The following is a 17673-nucleotide window of genomic DNA, read 5'->3' as shown; positions in this document are numbered from 1 at the left end:
TTCGACGGGAAACTCGAATTTTTAGTCAATTTTTTAAAATTCTCAAATTCAAGATGGCGGACGTGGGCTAAAATGGTATCTCGGTTTCTGTTTGTTCGAGTCTTGTGAAACGCGGTATCACTGGGTATTTTTCAACGGAAAACTCGAATTTTTAGTCAATTTTTTAAAATTCTCAACTCCAAATTGTTGGATGTGGCCTAAAATGAGCCCCGATTCTGGCCTCCGTTTCTGTTCGTTAGAGCTTTGGGAACCGCGGGATCAGGGGTACTTTTCGACGGGAAACTCGAATTTTTAGTCGATTTTTGAAAATTTTCAAATATAAGATGGCGGACGTGGCCTAAAATGCTATGTCGGCTCCTGTTCGATGGATTTTTTTGAAACTCGGTGTCTGACTGTATTTTTCGACCGGAAACTCGAATTTTTACTATGTTTAAAAATTCTCAAATCCAAGATGGCGGACGTGGCCTAAAATGCGATATCGGCTTCTGTTCGATGGATTTATGGCGCCCCCTTACTACATGCCTACTCTTGTATTTCTGTACAGCCGCAAATTTAGGGTCAAGGGGGGCCTGACCGTCTAGCTATGGACCAGATGGAGTTTTTGTCCCGATTTACCTTTAGACGGCAATTCTCTTTATATTTTGTCTATGGTTTTTATGCCCCCCCCCCCTTTCTCGCGGACTCTCTTTTCACTTTTCTTGCCTCCTTTTCCTTTCCATTTCCCCCCTTCTTCCTTGCTTTCACTAGCTTTCACTGCCCAACTTTGTTTCCTTTTCCTTTTTTCCCCTTGTCCTTTCTTCCCTTTTTTCCCTTTTCCTTTCCCCCCTTTTTTTCCCTCTCTTCTTCTTTCGTGGCGCCCCCCAAAGGCTGGCGCCCGTGTGCGCCGCACGCCCTGCACACGCCCTAAGTCCGGGCTAAGTCCGGGCCTGTAGCGTAGCCTGTACTTACGGATCTTTCGGTAAGACGACATGAGGCAAGTAACCTGGATTGCATGTAGCATCGGAAAAGTCGAGGAATCAGCGGCACTCTCTTTGTGGTTTAGTTGCCATGTTGGCTAGCCGGCACTTGATTTGTGGTTTGCGCCAAAATTCTTAGCTTCTCATGGTCTTTCCAATGATGTATTACAAGGTAGGGATTACCATTTGAAAAAAAAAGCCCCCCCCCCCCCCCCCCCCCCCGATTCGAAGAAGGGGCAACAATTTGGACCCTCGTAGAAGATGGTCAGGTCAGCTTTGAGATGGAAAAATCCTCAAAGTTTCGTTTTCAATCATCAATCTCTAACCGTTTGAAAGTTATTCGTGGGGGGGGGGGGGGGTACGGACTTTTGGGACACCCTGTATTTACAGATACGTCATTGATAAGATAAGGATACTGGGATAGGATAAACATAACCTCAATCTTCACTGCACTGCATGCTTTTTGCATGTTGTATCTTAGATTAGCTAGATTTTTAACTCATGTAAATTTGGTACCTACAATTTTATTCTTATATAAAACGGTTAATACAAGCGTGCGTTAATGTTTTTTTGTTTGTTTAATAGTTCGAAAAAATTAAATGGCTCTAGTTTGTCTCCACAAGTGCTAAATCTTTGTAACATCCACCCTCTGACTTCACTCAAATATAGTAATTTTGCCCATCAAGTACATCTGATGAATTTAATGACCTAAAATTATTTCGAAAGTCCAATTAAATTTTTTCTTTTTGATTAAGGCTGTGGGACGAATCCCTTGTTTTGTGCAGCTTTCCAATCATCATGAGCAGCTTCAGCAATATCGCGAAAGCCCCGCTGGATAACACTGAGGAATTAATTAATAAATTTGGATGGATGGTATGCCTTAACTCTTGTTTTGAAATTTATTTGATCAATTGTATATGTTAAGTGAATGGATATCTGCTCAGATTTTATTGCTAAAAAACTGTCCAGCATATTCCTGAAATTACAGAGGTCACAAAGGCAGTTTTGAAATACGAGACTGTGTCTCCTCCTGCACTGTTAGAAAGATCACATGTATAAACCCTTGATTACTGTTCAAATGCATTAACATCAAAGTGAGAATTCCCTTAGAGGAAGAGCCAGAAACACTGTATACAATTTATCTACCGGTGGTTCTTATCATTGTCAATTGTTTAGCAGGGAAACTTGTGGCAAATCGATTGTTGCACAAAGGTACTTGCCCTGTTGAATCACTATGATTAATTTTGAAACTTAAGACTCCTTAATTTTGAAAGTTTAATTGCTAATTGAAGATTTCTTTAATGTCCTGCCTTGAGTTTCTCTTATTTTGAGGTAGGAAGGTAATGATAAGCCATACAGTCCTCAGTTGGGTTTCCAAACCTTCCTTGGGTTTCCCAAACTGTCCAGGACAAGTTTTTCTCACTTAACAGAAGGTATTGATGTAACTGAAAAATTGAGTTTATTCTCTTATTTCAGATAAGACCCTGTGACAGTTACAACCGTGAATATACAGAATGTGCCAGTCTAAAGGCTCGTTTTTATCAATTGTTTATCCACGGAGAAACGCAGGACTGTTTGCATTGGAAATCGAATTACAGAGATTGTAGCAATTTCCAAGACAAAAAGGATCCAGAGGCTGCTGTAAGTTTATTGTCCCTTTTTCCTCCATTTTGAGTTCAGAATAGGTAAATATATTGTTCAGCATGGCTACCATCCTAATGTTGTACATTGTTTTCGGGTGACAGCAGCCTGATTCAGATTTCAGATTCAGATTTTATTTATTAATAAAGAAAAAAACATAAGTAATACAAATTAAGTTAAGGCCACTACAAATAAAATTGCCAAGAGGTCTAGCCTCTTGCGGCAAAAGTGATTATTGATTCTATGTCGATACCATGAGATGAGACAAACCTAGCCGTATCTTAACCATGGAATATATCACACTTCGATGTCTATTTCGGTCTGCCAGGATGTGGAAAGTTCCAAGCTTTTCTCCATATTTAATTGACTTTCCCCCATCCTTGGCCAAAATTTATGATCATTTCATTCTGAACAATATCTAACAAAAAAGAAATCCTCATTGAAACAACTATGCTTCCTTTAACAACTAAAATGCAGTAAATATAAACATTCTGGAACAAAGCTGGCAGGGTTTCTCCATTGGTACAATTGTTTCTCTGTTTTCATGGGGGCTCTCCTGTTTCATGCAACGAGTACGCATCAGGGCTTGCTAACGTGTTCGGAAAGTTTCTGGACCTCTGCAGCCTAATTTTCTAAAGTTTGCATTTGTTGACTGAATACAACAATACTGAAGAGGACTAGAGTTATGTAATTGGTTGCCTTTATCGGTCATCCTCTCGGTCATACCTGTGTCAGATGGATTTGACGGCAAAATATTGGCAACTCTAGAGGAGCTTCTTGTCGATTCCACCTGCCGTAGGAACGATGAAGAGGTTAACTGACGAAGCTGATTAAGGTGATTCGATGGATGCCATATTTTGAGTCAGAACGGCATGCGATATATCGCATCAATTGGGTCCATTTTTTCAGCTACTCGTCATTTTTCTGCAATTTTGAGATCGCAATTCTGTTGTCAGGAGACTAAAGCACTCACTTACCAATTTTAACAAAGAAATTCAACGTAATAAAGGCGTGGTTTTTTCAGAGAGAAAATATCGCATTCAAGTGCAGTTTCGATCTATCAGTATCGAATGCGATGTTTTCTCTCTGAAAAAACCACGCCTTTGTTACGTTGAATTTCTTCGTTAAAATTGGTAAGTGAGTGCTTTAGTCTTCTGACAACAGAATTGCGATCTCAAAATTGCAGAAAAATGACGAGTAGCTGAAAAAATGGAACCAATTAATGCGATATATTGCATGCCGTTCTGACACAAAATATGGCGTCCATCGAATCACCTTAATTGAATTACTCCATTTCCTTTCAGTGTTGCCGTCTCCAGTCATCGGATGGAAACTTTTAACAATCAGCCCTCCAGGAAAATCTCTCATTTTGCACCATTGCTCGGCTTCTACATCCTATATACCTGTCATATGATTTATCAACGGCCACACTGATCCACATCAATGGCAGAGATTCAAAATTTTAGTCTGTTGTATTTTCTGGAACAAGATGATCCAACTATATCGCATCAAAATCTTATGAAATATTATTTTGATGCAGAAGGAAAATCATAAAATTTTCTATAAAATACATTGATAAGTTCCCTCCTCCATAAGTGAAGTATGATGGGAATTCTGCTATGTTGCGGTTTGACCTTGAGATAAGGTATGAAATTAAAGCATTAAAAAAGGAAGAATAACACAACAGGAAGTCTGGGAATCAACTCTTGAGCAAGATTTAAGTGTTCACAAGTAACATTGGTTAAATGGCAAAATACAAACAACTTCATTTGTATGATTTAACTTCTGTATGATCTGTATTGAAAATACTTATTAATTTTTCGTTCAGGAGTTAATTTCAGAACTTTCCATTGTGTGATTCGTTTTTTCCGGAGGATTTTGAAGAGAAAACATGTGACGGTTTTTTCTAATTCAGACCCTGTCTATTGGGACGATCTGGCTTTAGATTTTAGCCTTCGACATACATGCAGCAGATCACTGGGGTGTCCCTGTCGCCAATGTTGTCCAACCCCCCAGCAAGCGTTTCCCACTTTCAGGGGCTTTTTTGGCAGGGAAAACAATCTTCATCTCAATTAAAAAAATTTGGGGAAAATGGGCTTCTTTGCCGATAACTGAAAACCATGGAACCACACACAGCTTATTTCTAAATGAAAAATTTGGAAGTTACAGAGCTTATAGTTGTAATAACCATGAAATGACTATTCTTTTGGTAAAACCTGTAAATTCAATATCAGGAAATCACCTAAGATCAAATTTAGAGGGGGGGGGGGGGGGTGGATGATTAGGAGTAGTGGGAACACCAATCTCTTGCATAGAAGAGTGCATTGCAATTAAGAAAAAGCTGACGAGGTAAAAAGTTTAAGAAAGTGCTGAGTTCAGTCTCCTGGGAATATGTTGGGACATCTCCGTCTTACATGCAGAAGTAAAATTGTGCGTTAGGTTAATCGAAATTTATCTCACCATCACAACCTCTGCTGTTTAAACATGTTTTGTACAACATTTTACGTTTTTCCAAAATCTGATTCTTTTCCTAGAATCGTATATCAACTATGCTTAAGATAGGTTCATCCTCTTCTGCTTTTTTCAGAAAAGACTTATTCTCTTTGAACTGCAAAGGAGAGAGGCAAGAATAAAAGCTCACTACGCTAATGATGTGTGGGAGCACAGGCTAGAGCCACCTCCACACTGGAATGCACCGCTTCCAGAATGGATGGAGAAGAGAAATAAGGATTCATACTTGGAGTACAAACGTAAACAGCTGCAAGAAAATCCTAATCAACTACAGAAAGATAGAACTAAATGGTGTAAAATTATGTAAATTTTTAAGTTGTTGATGTGTAAGATTAGTGTTAAAATTTTTAGATGTGAATAAGAACATAAACTCGATAAAAAGAAGGAGGTATTGACTTATTTTATATTTTCTTTTTTTTAAATTCGAAGGAAAATATTTGAAAGTTTTCTGGAAGGTTTGTGCTTTACCAGGAGAAGTCTGGCAGCATTCGAATGTTCATTCAGGTTACTTTTTAAGGCAGCAGAATACACTCAAGCAAGGTTGAGATAATCATCAATTTCTAAATGACCTTTTACAAGGGGAATTATCTTCATCTCAATTTCTAGTAGAGATTGATGATAATGAATGAGTGTACTTCTTGGGTCACAATTATATTGATACCAAAGGTTGGTGCAGGTCCTTCTTTTGAAAGAAATAACAATTTTGGTTTTCGGAATCAAAACATTTATTCAAGGAACATCCAAGAAACGTCTTTTCTCAAATTACATAAGAGAATCGACTGACTACTGAACTTGCAGGTTCAAAATGCAAGCGAAAATGAATCGAAAAAGTCAGGGCAAAATAATGTCATTCACCATAATAGACTTCTCTATAGCGGAAGTTAGTAGCCTCAAGAAACAGTAATAACCAACATTTTCTCCACTATGATCCACTCCACTCCCAGATCTGTCATTTCCCTTGTGGTGCTAATCCTATTGAAAGGCTACCAATAGCATTATTTTGCCCTGATCCTTTTAATTCAAGTTTTGATTGTGATTTACTTGCTATTTTTCAAACTGAAAAATGCAACAAAAATTAAACTGGTCCAAGAAACTGTTTAATGAATCTCTAAGTCAACAAAATGTAACATGATATAATTAAGCGTATAAAAATAACAAAACAATCACACTAACCTTAATGGGTGCTAATGTATAAAAAAATGTCTTTTTTGCTTCATTGTGATAAAGACGATAAAGCAGTCTGCGACAACAATCTAAAGTAAGAAGATACAGTTTGAAACTGTTTAAAAGTAATGAAGCAAAATAATGAGCCAGTTTTTACGCAGATTTGGTATCACCTTCAGAGGATAGAATAAACCTACATTTACATTTAAGCATTTTACAGTGTTTGTAAGGACATAAATTTGAAGAGAAGTTATCATGACTTATGTCTCCTATTGCTTGCCCTTAAGAACAAAAGAAATATCCTCAGAAATATTCTGAGGATAGAAAGATTCCACTAATTTTCTTCATTAAAATTGACTGTCAAAGAGGTTGCTTCTTTCAATGCTCCTAAGTGCTAAAGAGCTTAATACAGGAATCAATGGACCACTAGACAAGGTACGAATTTCAGCACTCTGATATATGTTCCGTAACCAAAATTTCACGTAGAGCACAATGCGCACAATGAAAATTATCGAAATCAACTCCTCACAACGATATTTAATGATTCTTGATGCGTGAATTCAAACCACCCGCTCATGAAAACTCAATGCTCTACGTGATTCACATCCCGCGCTAAATGTTATCATGACAGTCTCTGCGCGATGTAAAAATCTGGCAACCTCAATCTTGATGCTTTGCATCAGCTATAGCAAATTGCCTATAGTTCGAACAACACATGGTGGGAAATGAATATTGCTTGATTAAGAAACTTGCTGAGACCGTTGTCGTGCGCGATTTGACTCACGTAGAGCTTTGAGTTTCTTGTGAGCAGGCAGTTCAAATTCCTCGTAACCAATGTGAAATGAAAAGGTTAATATCTTCGTTAGGAGTTGGTTTCAGTAATTTTCGTTGCGCGAATCGTGTTCTATGTGAAATTTTGGTTAAGAAACATGTACCGGAATGCTTAAATTCGTACCTTGTCTAGTGATCCATTTGGTTCCATTGTATTAAACTGTCAATAAGTGGCTCATGGTATTTTTTTAAGAAGGTGGGAAGTTGATGAAAAGAATAATTCAATGAGAAAATATCCGTGTAGAATAATCGCAGCTTGAATAAGAAGTACAAATGACCTTATGGAAAAAAGTAATCAAATTGCTTAAAATAAGGTAGCTTCGTGATACTTAAAATGGTATCCAATATTACTGTATGTCTTAGATTCATTGAGGAACATTTTATAATTTTTCTTTTTCTTTCCAAATTTATTTTTTTTCTCTCTCAGGACATAGTTCCTTATCATCAAGGTCTGTAACAATATTGGAAGGATTTATTAAAAGTTCATCATAGTAGCCTTGCCTGGACGTTTCTTCTGGGCCTTTCTTTGCATATTGTCTGATGAAGTTCTTCACTACTTTCTCAGATGGATACGATAAAAGTATTTTGTGGCCCCAAGCAACCAACGCCATAGGCTAAAAAAAAAATAAGACAGAAAATTAGCCACTATTTTCTTTTGATTTAGGAATATATAAAATAAAACAAAGATACAACTGGAGGATGAGGTGACTTTTCTGAATAACTTTTTGAAAAACGGAGAAGAGAATAAGTACATTTTACTACGATGATTTGATGGGGGATTTAAGACAACTAAAAACTCTTGAAAGATTCAAAATATTGTCACCTTACAGCCAAACTATCACAAGCGGTATTTGTGCTTGGGCATTATGTACCCACACTTCTCAGAATTGTCCCATTTTTTACAGAACTGTAATCAGTGGAATAGAATCATTTGAAAATTTAACCTAACATTTCTTTGGTCATCAAGATTGATCCCTGAAATTTTCAGCAACATAAGTACAAAAATTATAAAGAACAAATTAAAACAATATTAATATGTCCGTCAACAAAGCGTGTAAGTGTAAATGGCACTTATGATATTTTGGCTGGAAGGTGACAATGTCTCTGTTGAACTTGATATGGTTCAGATATGATGGACAACTTGAAAGTTTGGAAAATAATCAGGAAAACATTTACTCTGAAATGTTTTTCATCCTCTTTTTCTGAACTTTCGTCACCAGTGTATGCTACCGAAAATTTTGCCCTTTTTCATTCCATCTGCATTTTAAGATTCTGCTGCAAAAAATTCAAAATGCACTAGCGGAAGATGAGAGCATCTACTTATAATCGTAAAGAATGAAAACCACAAACATAGAGTTCATACAAAATAAGTTAGGACCCTTTCAGAATGAGACAGAATATCTGTCATCTTGATTCTTGCAATTACTTTCAATGCTAAGCTGCAGACATCAGATTTTCTACTGCAGTCTAAAAGTGGCCACACTTGTCAAAAATGCAATTACTCTTCGTCCTGAAGGTGAAGAATTTTTCATTACTATTTTGATCAAATGAGTCTTTTTGATTTCAATTAATTGAAAAATTGAGTCTGATCAATTTTGATTTTTCTGATGGAGAAATTTAATCTTTCCAAGGTGATTAAAACTGAGCATATTTCCATGCTTCTCAAACCTGATGAAAACTTAACCTACAGACATTAAATTTTGGAGGGAGAATTGGTAAAAAAGAAATTATCAGTTGCAGAATTGCCAAAAGTTTAATCAATTCAATTACTTCCATCAGTATCTGATGTTGACACAATTATCTTTGCATCAATTTTATATTTTCAATTGATATATTAAAAAAAAATAATCGCCCATCACTATGTTGTTCCACCTTCAATAGTTAGAGAGGAAATACAAACACACACATTTCCAGTTGACTCTTATTTCACCATCTGAAAAAATAAGAATTCATGATATTTCAGGATGAACTTACATGACTTGTTGAGAGGCTGTTATCTGCTGTAATAATGTGCCTATACAAACAGCCTGTGACCATTTCTCTTAGCGCACTCACAAATGCAGGATGAGTGCACGGATGATACAGCATTACGATAGCTCCATGCTGAAAAAATTATGTACTGCTACAGTTAAAAAAATCATATGAAAGCATATTTTGAGCATTCCAATTCGGGAGGGTAATCATTCAAAATTAAAAACGTAGAGGGAAAAATTTACTTGACTTCTATGTCATAAAGCACTTTTCAAATACATGTGGCATTTTAAGTATTTTGCATGTTCTTTAATAAGTTCAGAACAAAGAAACCATGAAACGTAATCTATCTTTCTTAATCTAATTTAGAATAATACACAGAAAATTATTAAAGTGGTGCAACTGTTGTGCAGTTTCGGCTGCATTTCATTTCAGAACAATTCGACAACTATTTTTTATCAACAACATTGAGCTATTCGTTATGGTTGATCAACTAAGGCTTGGTTTGCAATACAATGGTATAGCTTAGTTACAGCAATAAAAATAAGGATTTTATTGCCTGTTGCTTAAAAATAATGTTCCAGATTTTTATTAATTTTCATTTTTACGAAATTAAACGAAAGCTCTTATGATTATGAAACTATGGTACCAGTCAAGAAAAGAATCAAGCCTTTTAATGATGCAATAGCATTATTAATGACATTATTAATGACAATTAGTTATGATATTTTTTACTTAAATTTTCAACTTTTGAACTCCCTCTATTGTGAGAATGATTTTGGTTAATTCCCCTTAAGTTATTGAGACCATTCTACATCTAACTTATTTTTCCTACACAGGATTTCACGAACAGAGTATAGTTCGAGAGAAAAACCTTCACAAATAAATGCAATATTTGACCGACTATATAAACTAGTGGTTGCAAAACAAGAAACAAAAAGTTGAGGAAAATATGGAAAAGTGAGAGTATATTACCTCTAGGTTATGGAGCCACCTCTGTTTTGGCAAGAAAACATACTCTCCCCATTTAGCCCATGCTGGTCGATGATTTCCGCTGAAACATATTAGGTAAAGTAAGCATTGTAATCTCTTTCTTGGTCAAATCGATGAGGCCAGACAAAATCCAAAATTAATAGAAACTTAATCAAAGCATGGCTTACAAAAGAAGTATCAAAGACACCCTTTTTGTTTGCAAGACAAAACCGCTGTTTGAATAAAATGGGGGAAAAACATAGCCTAAAAATAAATTGCTTACACAATATTCTTTTATAGCTAGCTATAGCAAGCAATACCTCATTTAAGCTACAATGACAAAAAATGTACTTGTAGACACTTAATAACATCAGTGATAAACTAAGGTGCACATTAATAAAACAAGTGACGTAAGTTAACGGTAATTTTTTTAAAAATAATGGTTAATAGTGCTAATCCTGCGCTTAATACCGTAGTTCTCTTATACCCAACCCAAAATGACCTCTGCCTTAGACCATCTAGGTCAGGTCACCTGGCCGGGAATCAAACCCTCCTGGTCATAAGATGATGGATATCTGCATCAGCCTGTCTAAAGACTGGGGTTTTTTAACAAATTTTTCAAAATAGGTACATAGTTCATAAATTAAAAATATATTCTGCTTATTTACTTGTGATATATATAAGGAAAATTTCATATCAATTTCCAATAAAATTACAGAGCCTACAAAGGGCGCATGAGAATGGAGAGGGAAGTAAATAGATTTAACATTATACTTACAACATAGGGATGTTAGTGTCATATTCAATTTTTTCATGCATACAAAGATGAGCAGCCTGCAATAAAGCAAGGAAAACACAGATTAGGGTCAGAATAATTTAACCTCACTTCTTATACAGTTTTGATGATTGATAAAAGCAACCAAAAATATCATTGAGGAGACACCAGTTGAATATTTTCTCATGCGCTAAAAGTAATAACAATTTTCATCACATAACAATGTCCAATCATTTAAAGTACTTCCAAGGAAATTTTTAAAGGGATTCTCTTTGATTATTTTGAGGAGAAAAGTTACAAAGCGTAAGACCAAAAACTGTAAAATTACCCGATGGACAGGAGGCAGAACTTTGCTAAACAGTTCACTTGGGATACTTGGATCAGGAATCAACTTCTTACTTGTATAACATGAGTAATTCACTGGCGAAAAATCCCAATCCATGGTGAGATTCATCTGAAATAAAATAAGAAAATCTTGTATAAATGACAAATAGATGGTGCGTTTGCCACCGTACATTAAATTTGGCATAAATGCATGAAAATGATAAGTTCCAACAACAAAATAAATGTCTGGTCACCAAGCTAGCAATCCTTTTATTCCATTTTCTTCTCATTTACTACAGCATTTCTTAATAATGATATAGGCACCTATGCCACTACATTACATTTCACTCTATAATTTCTTAATTCAGGATGTCTACTAAAACAGGCGGGCCAAAAATCAGTACTTTTTCAGTATATTCCCAAAAATTAAGTACCTCCTCAATAGAAAAATCAGTACTTTTTCAGTACCTCCATTTGACGAAATTCGAAAAAATTCAAAAATTTGAATTTCTCGCTTAAGTTGAGACAAAAATGATCAAAAAGTGAAAAAAATTCCGGACTTTTTCAGTACTTCCGGACCCCCCTTGAAAAATCGGTACTATCTCTGAACTTTCCCGAAATTCGGGACTTGTAGACACCCTGATTTCTGTCTTATTATTTTAATTATATTTACTTTCTGATTACCATACACGTGATTCCTCAGCTTGTTTCTACTCCAATATTGATTTACTGAAAATATTTTTTCCTCAGATTTAAAGGCATTTTATTAAATTCATTTGTGAGGCTATTTTCTACACATTTGAAAGGAAACTGCAGTCTGTAAAAAGGCACCTCAAGGAGCCATTCACCTCTACCTGTTTCCTCTACTTTTTTTGTGTTCCTATAAGAATACTTTGAAATATAGTTTAATATTTGTCATCATACAAAATAATTCTGTAATCTTGATTTTGAGTTAAAACAATTGTCTTTGCCCTTTCCTCAGACTCTAACAAATATTGATGACCAAAGTGCAAAACTACATATCTATTGCGGTATTTCAAAATGTCCCCTCCTATTTTATTTTTTTGAAGAGAAACAAGTCAACTTCATAGCTTGAAATTCACACAGAATATTTTGATTTTGCTAACAGTGAAGAAATATCATTGAAACTTTTCAGAGTACTAAACCAGTTTTCCAAAGAAAAAATAAGGTTTGGAAGGAAGTTTACGGAGTCTCAAACAGAGATATGTGGTCACACTCTTTGGCCATTGATAAGAATATTAAGTTGATATTATTGTTTAGCAGATTCGTATTTCTTGGGATAGTTTCCACTTCTACATCAGCTGCGAGGCTCAATTTTCAGTTGTTTACCTTTCCATTATCACAGGTGTCGTTGATCCACTTGAACATGTCAAGTTTTTTGGGACCGACTACAGAGGGCGGGTTCGGTTCAAAGGGGAACCAGGGAAAACCCTGAACATCTCCACTTTTCTTATTTTCACTGATGAGGAAACCTAGGCAAAGAAATAGTTAATTCAGTTAATTCAAGAAAGAAAAAATATTAAAAATGGAAAAAAAGGGAGCAAGAGGGATATGAATATTAAGTATCATCATTCTCTCAGGTAACAAGCACAAATACATGAAATCAATGATTATGAATAAATAATCAGTGATAGTTTCTACTTTCTCCTATGAACTGAATTCAATATTAAACCATCGATGCTATCAGTAAACACGCGTTGTGTTACCAGCAGGCCAGTGAGTGATTACATATTTTGATGATGACCCTTGAATCTTAGAACAGCTAAAACATTACCTGGAACTATAAAGGCTTTTGCAAAAATTGATTGTGTACAAACTACTAAAATGTGTGCAGAATTCAAAGTCGGTTCATTCTATGCGGCAACTATTCATGTCCTCCCTCTTTAGTAACAGTCCAACCTTATACAATCCCACCACGATTTTTTTTCCACTTGAGAAGAGAGTCAAGCATTTAATTTGCCTTGGTTAATACTTTTACACTCAAAACAATACTTCCTCTCTACCCTAGGGGAGCGAGAAAGTAAAAATTCAGGCTGTAGTAAAATGTACCTTCCTCAAGTGTTTCAGTGAATCAATTTTTGGCATTGTCTTCCTGGGATCCGATCATATAATACAATGCTCAACTTGCTGGCAATACCCTGTGATTTCACTCACCGTTCTGTTCACCAGCTCTCCAGCCTCAAGAGATCTGAGACTTGGTGAGCAGACCAGAGAGTGACATCATAATGGGGGGGATGAAATGATTCAACGCTCGTAGTCAAATGGTAGAGACTGATCTATATCTCGATCAAAATACAAACGACATACACTAGATACACTGGCTAGGTGATACCTCTAATTGCTGCCTCGACGATACGATGTTGCGCCGCGGAGATCTAGAGTATATATCTTGTAACGTCCGACCGAGCTATGACGTTAGAGACAGGATTGCGAATTGATCGGCGCTACAAGAAAGACGCTCCGTATGTCAACATGCTTGCCTGAGCTTGCACTTGCAAAAGCGACGGGTCTTGGACCGAAGGAGCTAGAAGCATCGTTGAATGCTGACATAAAACCGTAGGTGATATGGCATCATTCCACGACAACATCACCAGGTAAGCCTGGCAAGTTTCGCAATATGTCCCTCCAATACTTACAAACTGATGGGCCTTGTATGGGTTCAGTTGATATTAAGGAAACCTAACTGCAAGGAGTATAAACAAGGGTCGTCGCATCTGGAGTTGAGCTGCCATTCTAGAGACTAGTGACGTACAGATGGTATATGCTTTCCCTTGCAATTACAATGTACTGGATACCATGTGAGGTCAAGAGAGTAAGAGATGCAACCACCCTGAACTAACTCGGTAAAAATAGTGAGCCTGATTGATCAGAATACCGCAGGTCTAATTTATTACTTCGTAAATCTCCAGATAAGTATGTGTTCCTTAATTCTTGTAAGAGTTGAAGCAAGTCTGCTTGAGAATGGCAGCTAATATATTGTCAATGAAAGACTTCAGAGATAAATATGGAATAAATCTGGACGGATAAAAAAGTAGATCCAATCAACAAGCAACAGGTGCTGTGGGCAACGGTGCTGTAAGATCAAACTTGGCACGGCCTATACATCTAAGATGCATAGGCCGTGAACTTGGTATTTTACCCAGAAGAATTTTTTTTTTTTTGTAAGAAAGAAAAGAACTGAAAATTAGAGTTTGATGACAAAATCATTTTAGAAGGATGGTGATTACCTTGGGTGAAAGTGACGATTAATAAGGGGAAAAGCAATGCATTGGAACACAAATAGTTTAGCATGGTTGATGTTGAAGTGGGAGTTGTGAGTACTTGCAGATTGAAAGATAAACGGCCTTAGGTATTTACATGGTGACACTCTTTACTCAAATCACATTTAAAGATTCTTAGAAGTTTAGCAAACCATCTGTTAAAAATTAGGATGACTTTTGGATGACTACACTGGACTACACTACTACTACAAACAAGCAGCGACAGCGAGCCCGAGCAGAGCAGGAGCAGGGAGCAGGCAGCTTTCAGAAGTGTTTTTGTTTATATTTTGATAAAATCCTCCCATCTCTCCAGTGTTCATGAGTGAATTTCTACATGGCAGACATAGAAGGAAAATCATGACGTCATATCTAGTGTTGTTTTGATAGATTTGCCTGGACACTGCGAAACGAACCTTGATTTTTCAGATCTTCGGGCTTCTGATTAATTTTAACTTCGTTATATTTTTAAAAATGTTATCTTGGTCGTCTCATTTTATGATTCTGTGAATTCTCTGAAGAAGTAAGTACCAATCATGCTTTTTTGATAATTTTGTGTCTATGCACCAGGATTGACAATGCCTTCAACTGCCTCCTCTCCAACTTACTTTAGGTGAGAATTGGCTGTGACTTGCAGCTATTGAGTCACAATCATTTCAATAGCTGTGTACAAAGCATGCTTTAAGCATATTCAGTGCAGTCGACTCTATCATACCATAATCATTATTCTCAAAGCATTCCTGTTCATGTTGTAGGCTTGATGTTACAGGTAGGCACCAGTAAGTCGTAATATTTGTGGTCTTTCATCAATTTTGTCAGTTATTTTGTCTTCCTTAAGCCTCTATCAAGGTAACGGGTTTCCATTTAGACTTGACGCGACCAGTCGCAGCATCAGTAGCCTCTAAAACTCAGCTATAAATGCTATAATCGATGACCATTAGGTTATCGATGAACTCTGCCCTCCTTTAACTAATGAAGAAATTAGTATTGAGTGTGCAATGAGTCATATGCCCTCTCAAGGCTGCATTTGTATCCCTCATGAATTAATGTAGCTTGATATTATGAAGAACACTTGGATGATGTAACCTTCTTCAACAAGGTTATTGTAAATCCTAGGGGCGGTCTGGTACTAAAAAAGTGAATGGTAACACCGGCCCATCAGAGCTCAGATTGGCCCATTCAGTTGTTTTGCTGTGTGAACTGGGCAAACTGGCCTAAAATTGTTTTAATTATCGACCGGCCTTAAATTTTTCAAAAAAATTGCCTATTTTTCTAAACTGCGGCATGAAAAGCATGTGTTTTTTGTACAATCGCCATGAAAATCTGGTGTTGATTGCAGAATCGCAGCAATTAATATGTACCAAGCCTTTTTAAGTAATCCTTTTGAAATTTCTGCGGAAAAGGGGGTTTTTCAAATGGGAAGATCAGTTTGACAAATGGGAAGGCTAAGAACTTTTGACATCCCTGCACTGATAAAAAAGGGGAGTTAGGAGGCTACAACTTTATGCATCACTGCTTCGGCTTGTGAGGTTGCGCCGAAAACTCACTTCGTAAGTCTCATGAAATGAAATTTCCAAAAGAAGAAGGCCCTATTCATTCCAAGCCCCCTCTCAAAGTATGTGGCTCCTATTTACAGTTCAAAAGAACCAGTTCAGAATGTTTCAACGAGTGGTTTTTGGAATGAATGCAGCATGTTAAGTAAAGGTGAGTCTCGCCTAATCATAAAGCTGATGCTGCATTTTCTTAAGAATCAAAGGCATGGTAGGTAATTCAAATGTCCCAGAAATAGGGAAAGAAGAGAATGACCAAATGTGACATCAAAAAATGACACCATTCAACAGAAACTCAGGTCCTAACCATAAACGGCTGATATATTTGTGTTAAAGGTCTATGTAAAAGGCCAACTGACGACTAATGTATTTGGGTTGATGTGACTTTTGTCAATTTTTTTCTTTCGGGTTTTCTAATGTGAAAAGAAATTCAATCACACAACATCTGTCACATACTGGAAGCTTTGGATCATAAGTTTCTTTAAAATCAAGACAGCTTTGATGCCAGACTGAGACTGAATTGCAGGATAACTCATTGTTCATCAGAGTAAAAGTCCAATATTGATGGCAACGTTACTCACTAATGATGGTGTTTGAATGTTCATGTTAACCGATCGCAGCAGTTCCCAAACTGTGGTCTGCTGACCTCTATGAGTCAGCACACTGCAGTTAAGGGGATTTGAACTTTGAAAACATTGCAGCAGTCATATTCAACAAGATTGTTATTTTAAAGCAGATACATATTATTTTTTTTGTATGTTTCAGTCCTCCAGACTATAGTTTTGACTCCCTCTCTGATGTTCAAAGAGGTTAATTCTGACTACGTGACAAGTGCCTGGCCTAGATCATCAACTCTACATTTTTTACTTCTGGCCTGGTATGTATACATTTTCCTTTTATTAAGTTTCATTCATTCATTTTTCTTCTACTTTTCACTAGGAATCATGGATATTTGTCACTCAACAAACAAGCCAGCAAAGTTAGACAAAAGCTAACATCCGAAGGGGATGAGCAAGGGTGAAAAAAGATTGAAATGCTGACATTTAAGACCTTAGGTACAACATGTTTTATAAACCTCCATTGATCAAAATAATGTAAGGGACCAAAAAGGCAGAAAGAGCCAAGGCATAATTTTATACTGAAAAAAATAATGGACAATGAAAAGCTACTGTGTTCAATTTATTCTCAAAGTATATCGATGGTGAAAGTACCAAACCACGTATCTTAGTTTGCAATGCTGTAGACTTCATGTCATACTTTTTTTTTTAAATGGAAGCAACTCAAAGTTAATCATTGAAAAATTCCCTGTTTTTTCCTTCTCTGTGAGAAGAAAACTTTGTGAAAAGTCCAAGAAATTTCTCAATTTTTTAATAAAGATCACCTAATGCTTTTACACTGCCGATCTACCTCAATTACCTCATGCACAGACAACTATCAAATAATCATTTTTTGTCAGACAAGCTGAAACTTGTGGGAACTTAGTGGCCAAACTTATTTGACAAGTGCAACTTTCAGTAGTTTCTGAGAGGAGCGTTTGAGTCATTCTTTACTGAGGCCCTAGTAGTTCTCTTTTTTCTCTTTCTCTCTTCTCTGGATGTGGGCATCATATGGCCCCTAAAATAAAAATACAGAAATCAGGGTGTCTACAAGTCCGGAATTTCTAGAAAGTTCAGAGATAGTACCGATTTTTTAAGGGGGTC

At 36.5% G+C, this 17673-nt stretch overlaps 3 protein-coding genes across 4 annotated transcripts in view; 2 read left to right on the top strand and 1 right to left on the bottom strand.

Annotated features, from left to right (window-relative positions):
* The first annotated feature begins 1383 nt into the window (after positions 1 to 1383).
* Positions 1384 to 5492, top strand: LOC109036565 (synaptic plasticity regulator PANTS). The gene is made up of 3 exons (XM_019050857.2): positions 1384 to 1829; positions 2433 to 2597; positions 5185 to 5492. Exons 1-3 carry the CDS (start codon positions 1755 to 1757, stop codon positions 5413 to 5415), a joined length of 471 nt encoding a protein of 156 aa, XP_018906402.2. The 5' UTR covers positions 1384 to 1754; the 3' UTR covers positions 5416 to 5492.
* Positions 5493 to 5809: 317 nt separating this feature from the next.
* Positions 5810 to 14653, bottom strand: LOC109036564 (uncharacterized). Its single transcript, XM_019050856.2, has 7 exons — positions 14394 to 14653; positions 12496 to 12638; positions 11150 to 11275; positions 10825 to 10880; positions 10050 to 10128; positions 9078 to 9206; positions 5810 to 7717 (listed from the first exon to the last, which is right to left on the bottom strand). The coding sequence occupies exons 1-7, from the start codon at positions 14455 to 14457 to the stop codon at positions 7511 to 7513; spliced, it is 804 nt and encodes a 267-aa protein (XP_018906401.2). The 5' UTR covers positions 14458 to 14653; the 3' UTR covers positions 5810 to 7510.
* A 134-nt stretch (positions 14654 to 14787) lies between these two features.
* Arms (Ankyrin repeat-rich membrane spanning) overlaps positions 14788 to 17673 on the top strand; it is an 81718-nt gene continuing 78832 nt past the window's right edge. The window contains exons 1-2 of one of the 2 annotated variants that reach the window (XM_019050867.2): positions 14788 to 14946; positions 16739 to 16850. The gene's annotated coding sequence lies outside the window, so the exon portion shown is untranslated. Of the gene's footprint in view, positions 14947 to 15073; positions 15193 to 16738; positions 16851 to 17673 lie in introns of those variants that run through there. The other variant, XM_072300412.1, reaches the window with a different exon arrangement.

Source organism: Bemisia tabaci, chromosome 5, assembly GCF_918797505.1.
Source record: "Bemisia tabaci chromosome 5, PGI_BMITA_v3".
Classification (NCBI taxonomy): Eukaryota; Metazoa; Arthropoda; class Insecta; order Hemiptera; family Aleyrodidae; genus Bemisia; species Bemisia tabaci.
The sequence above is the reverse complement of the archived record's forward strand: the minus strand, read 5'-3'. Positions and strand labels throughout refer to the sequence as shown.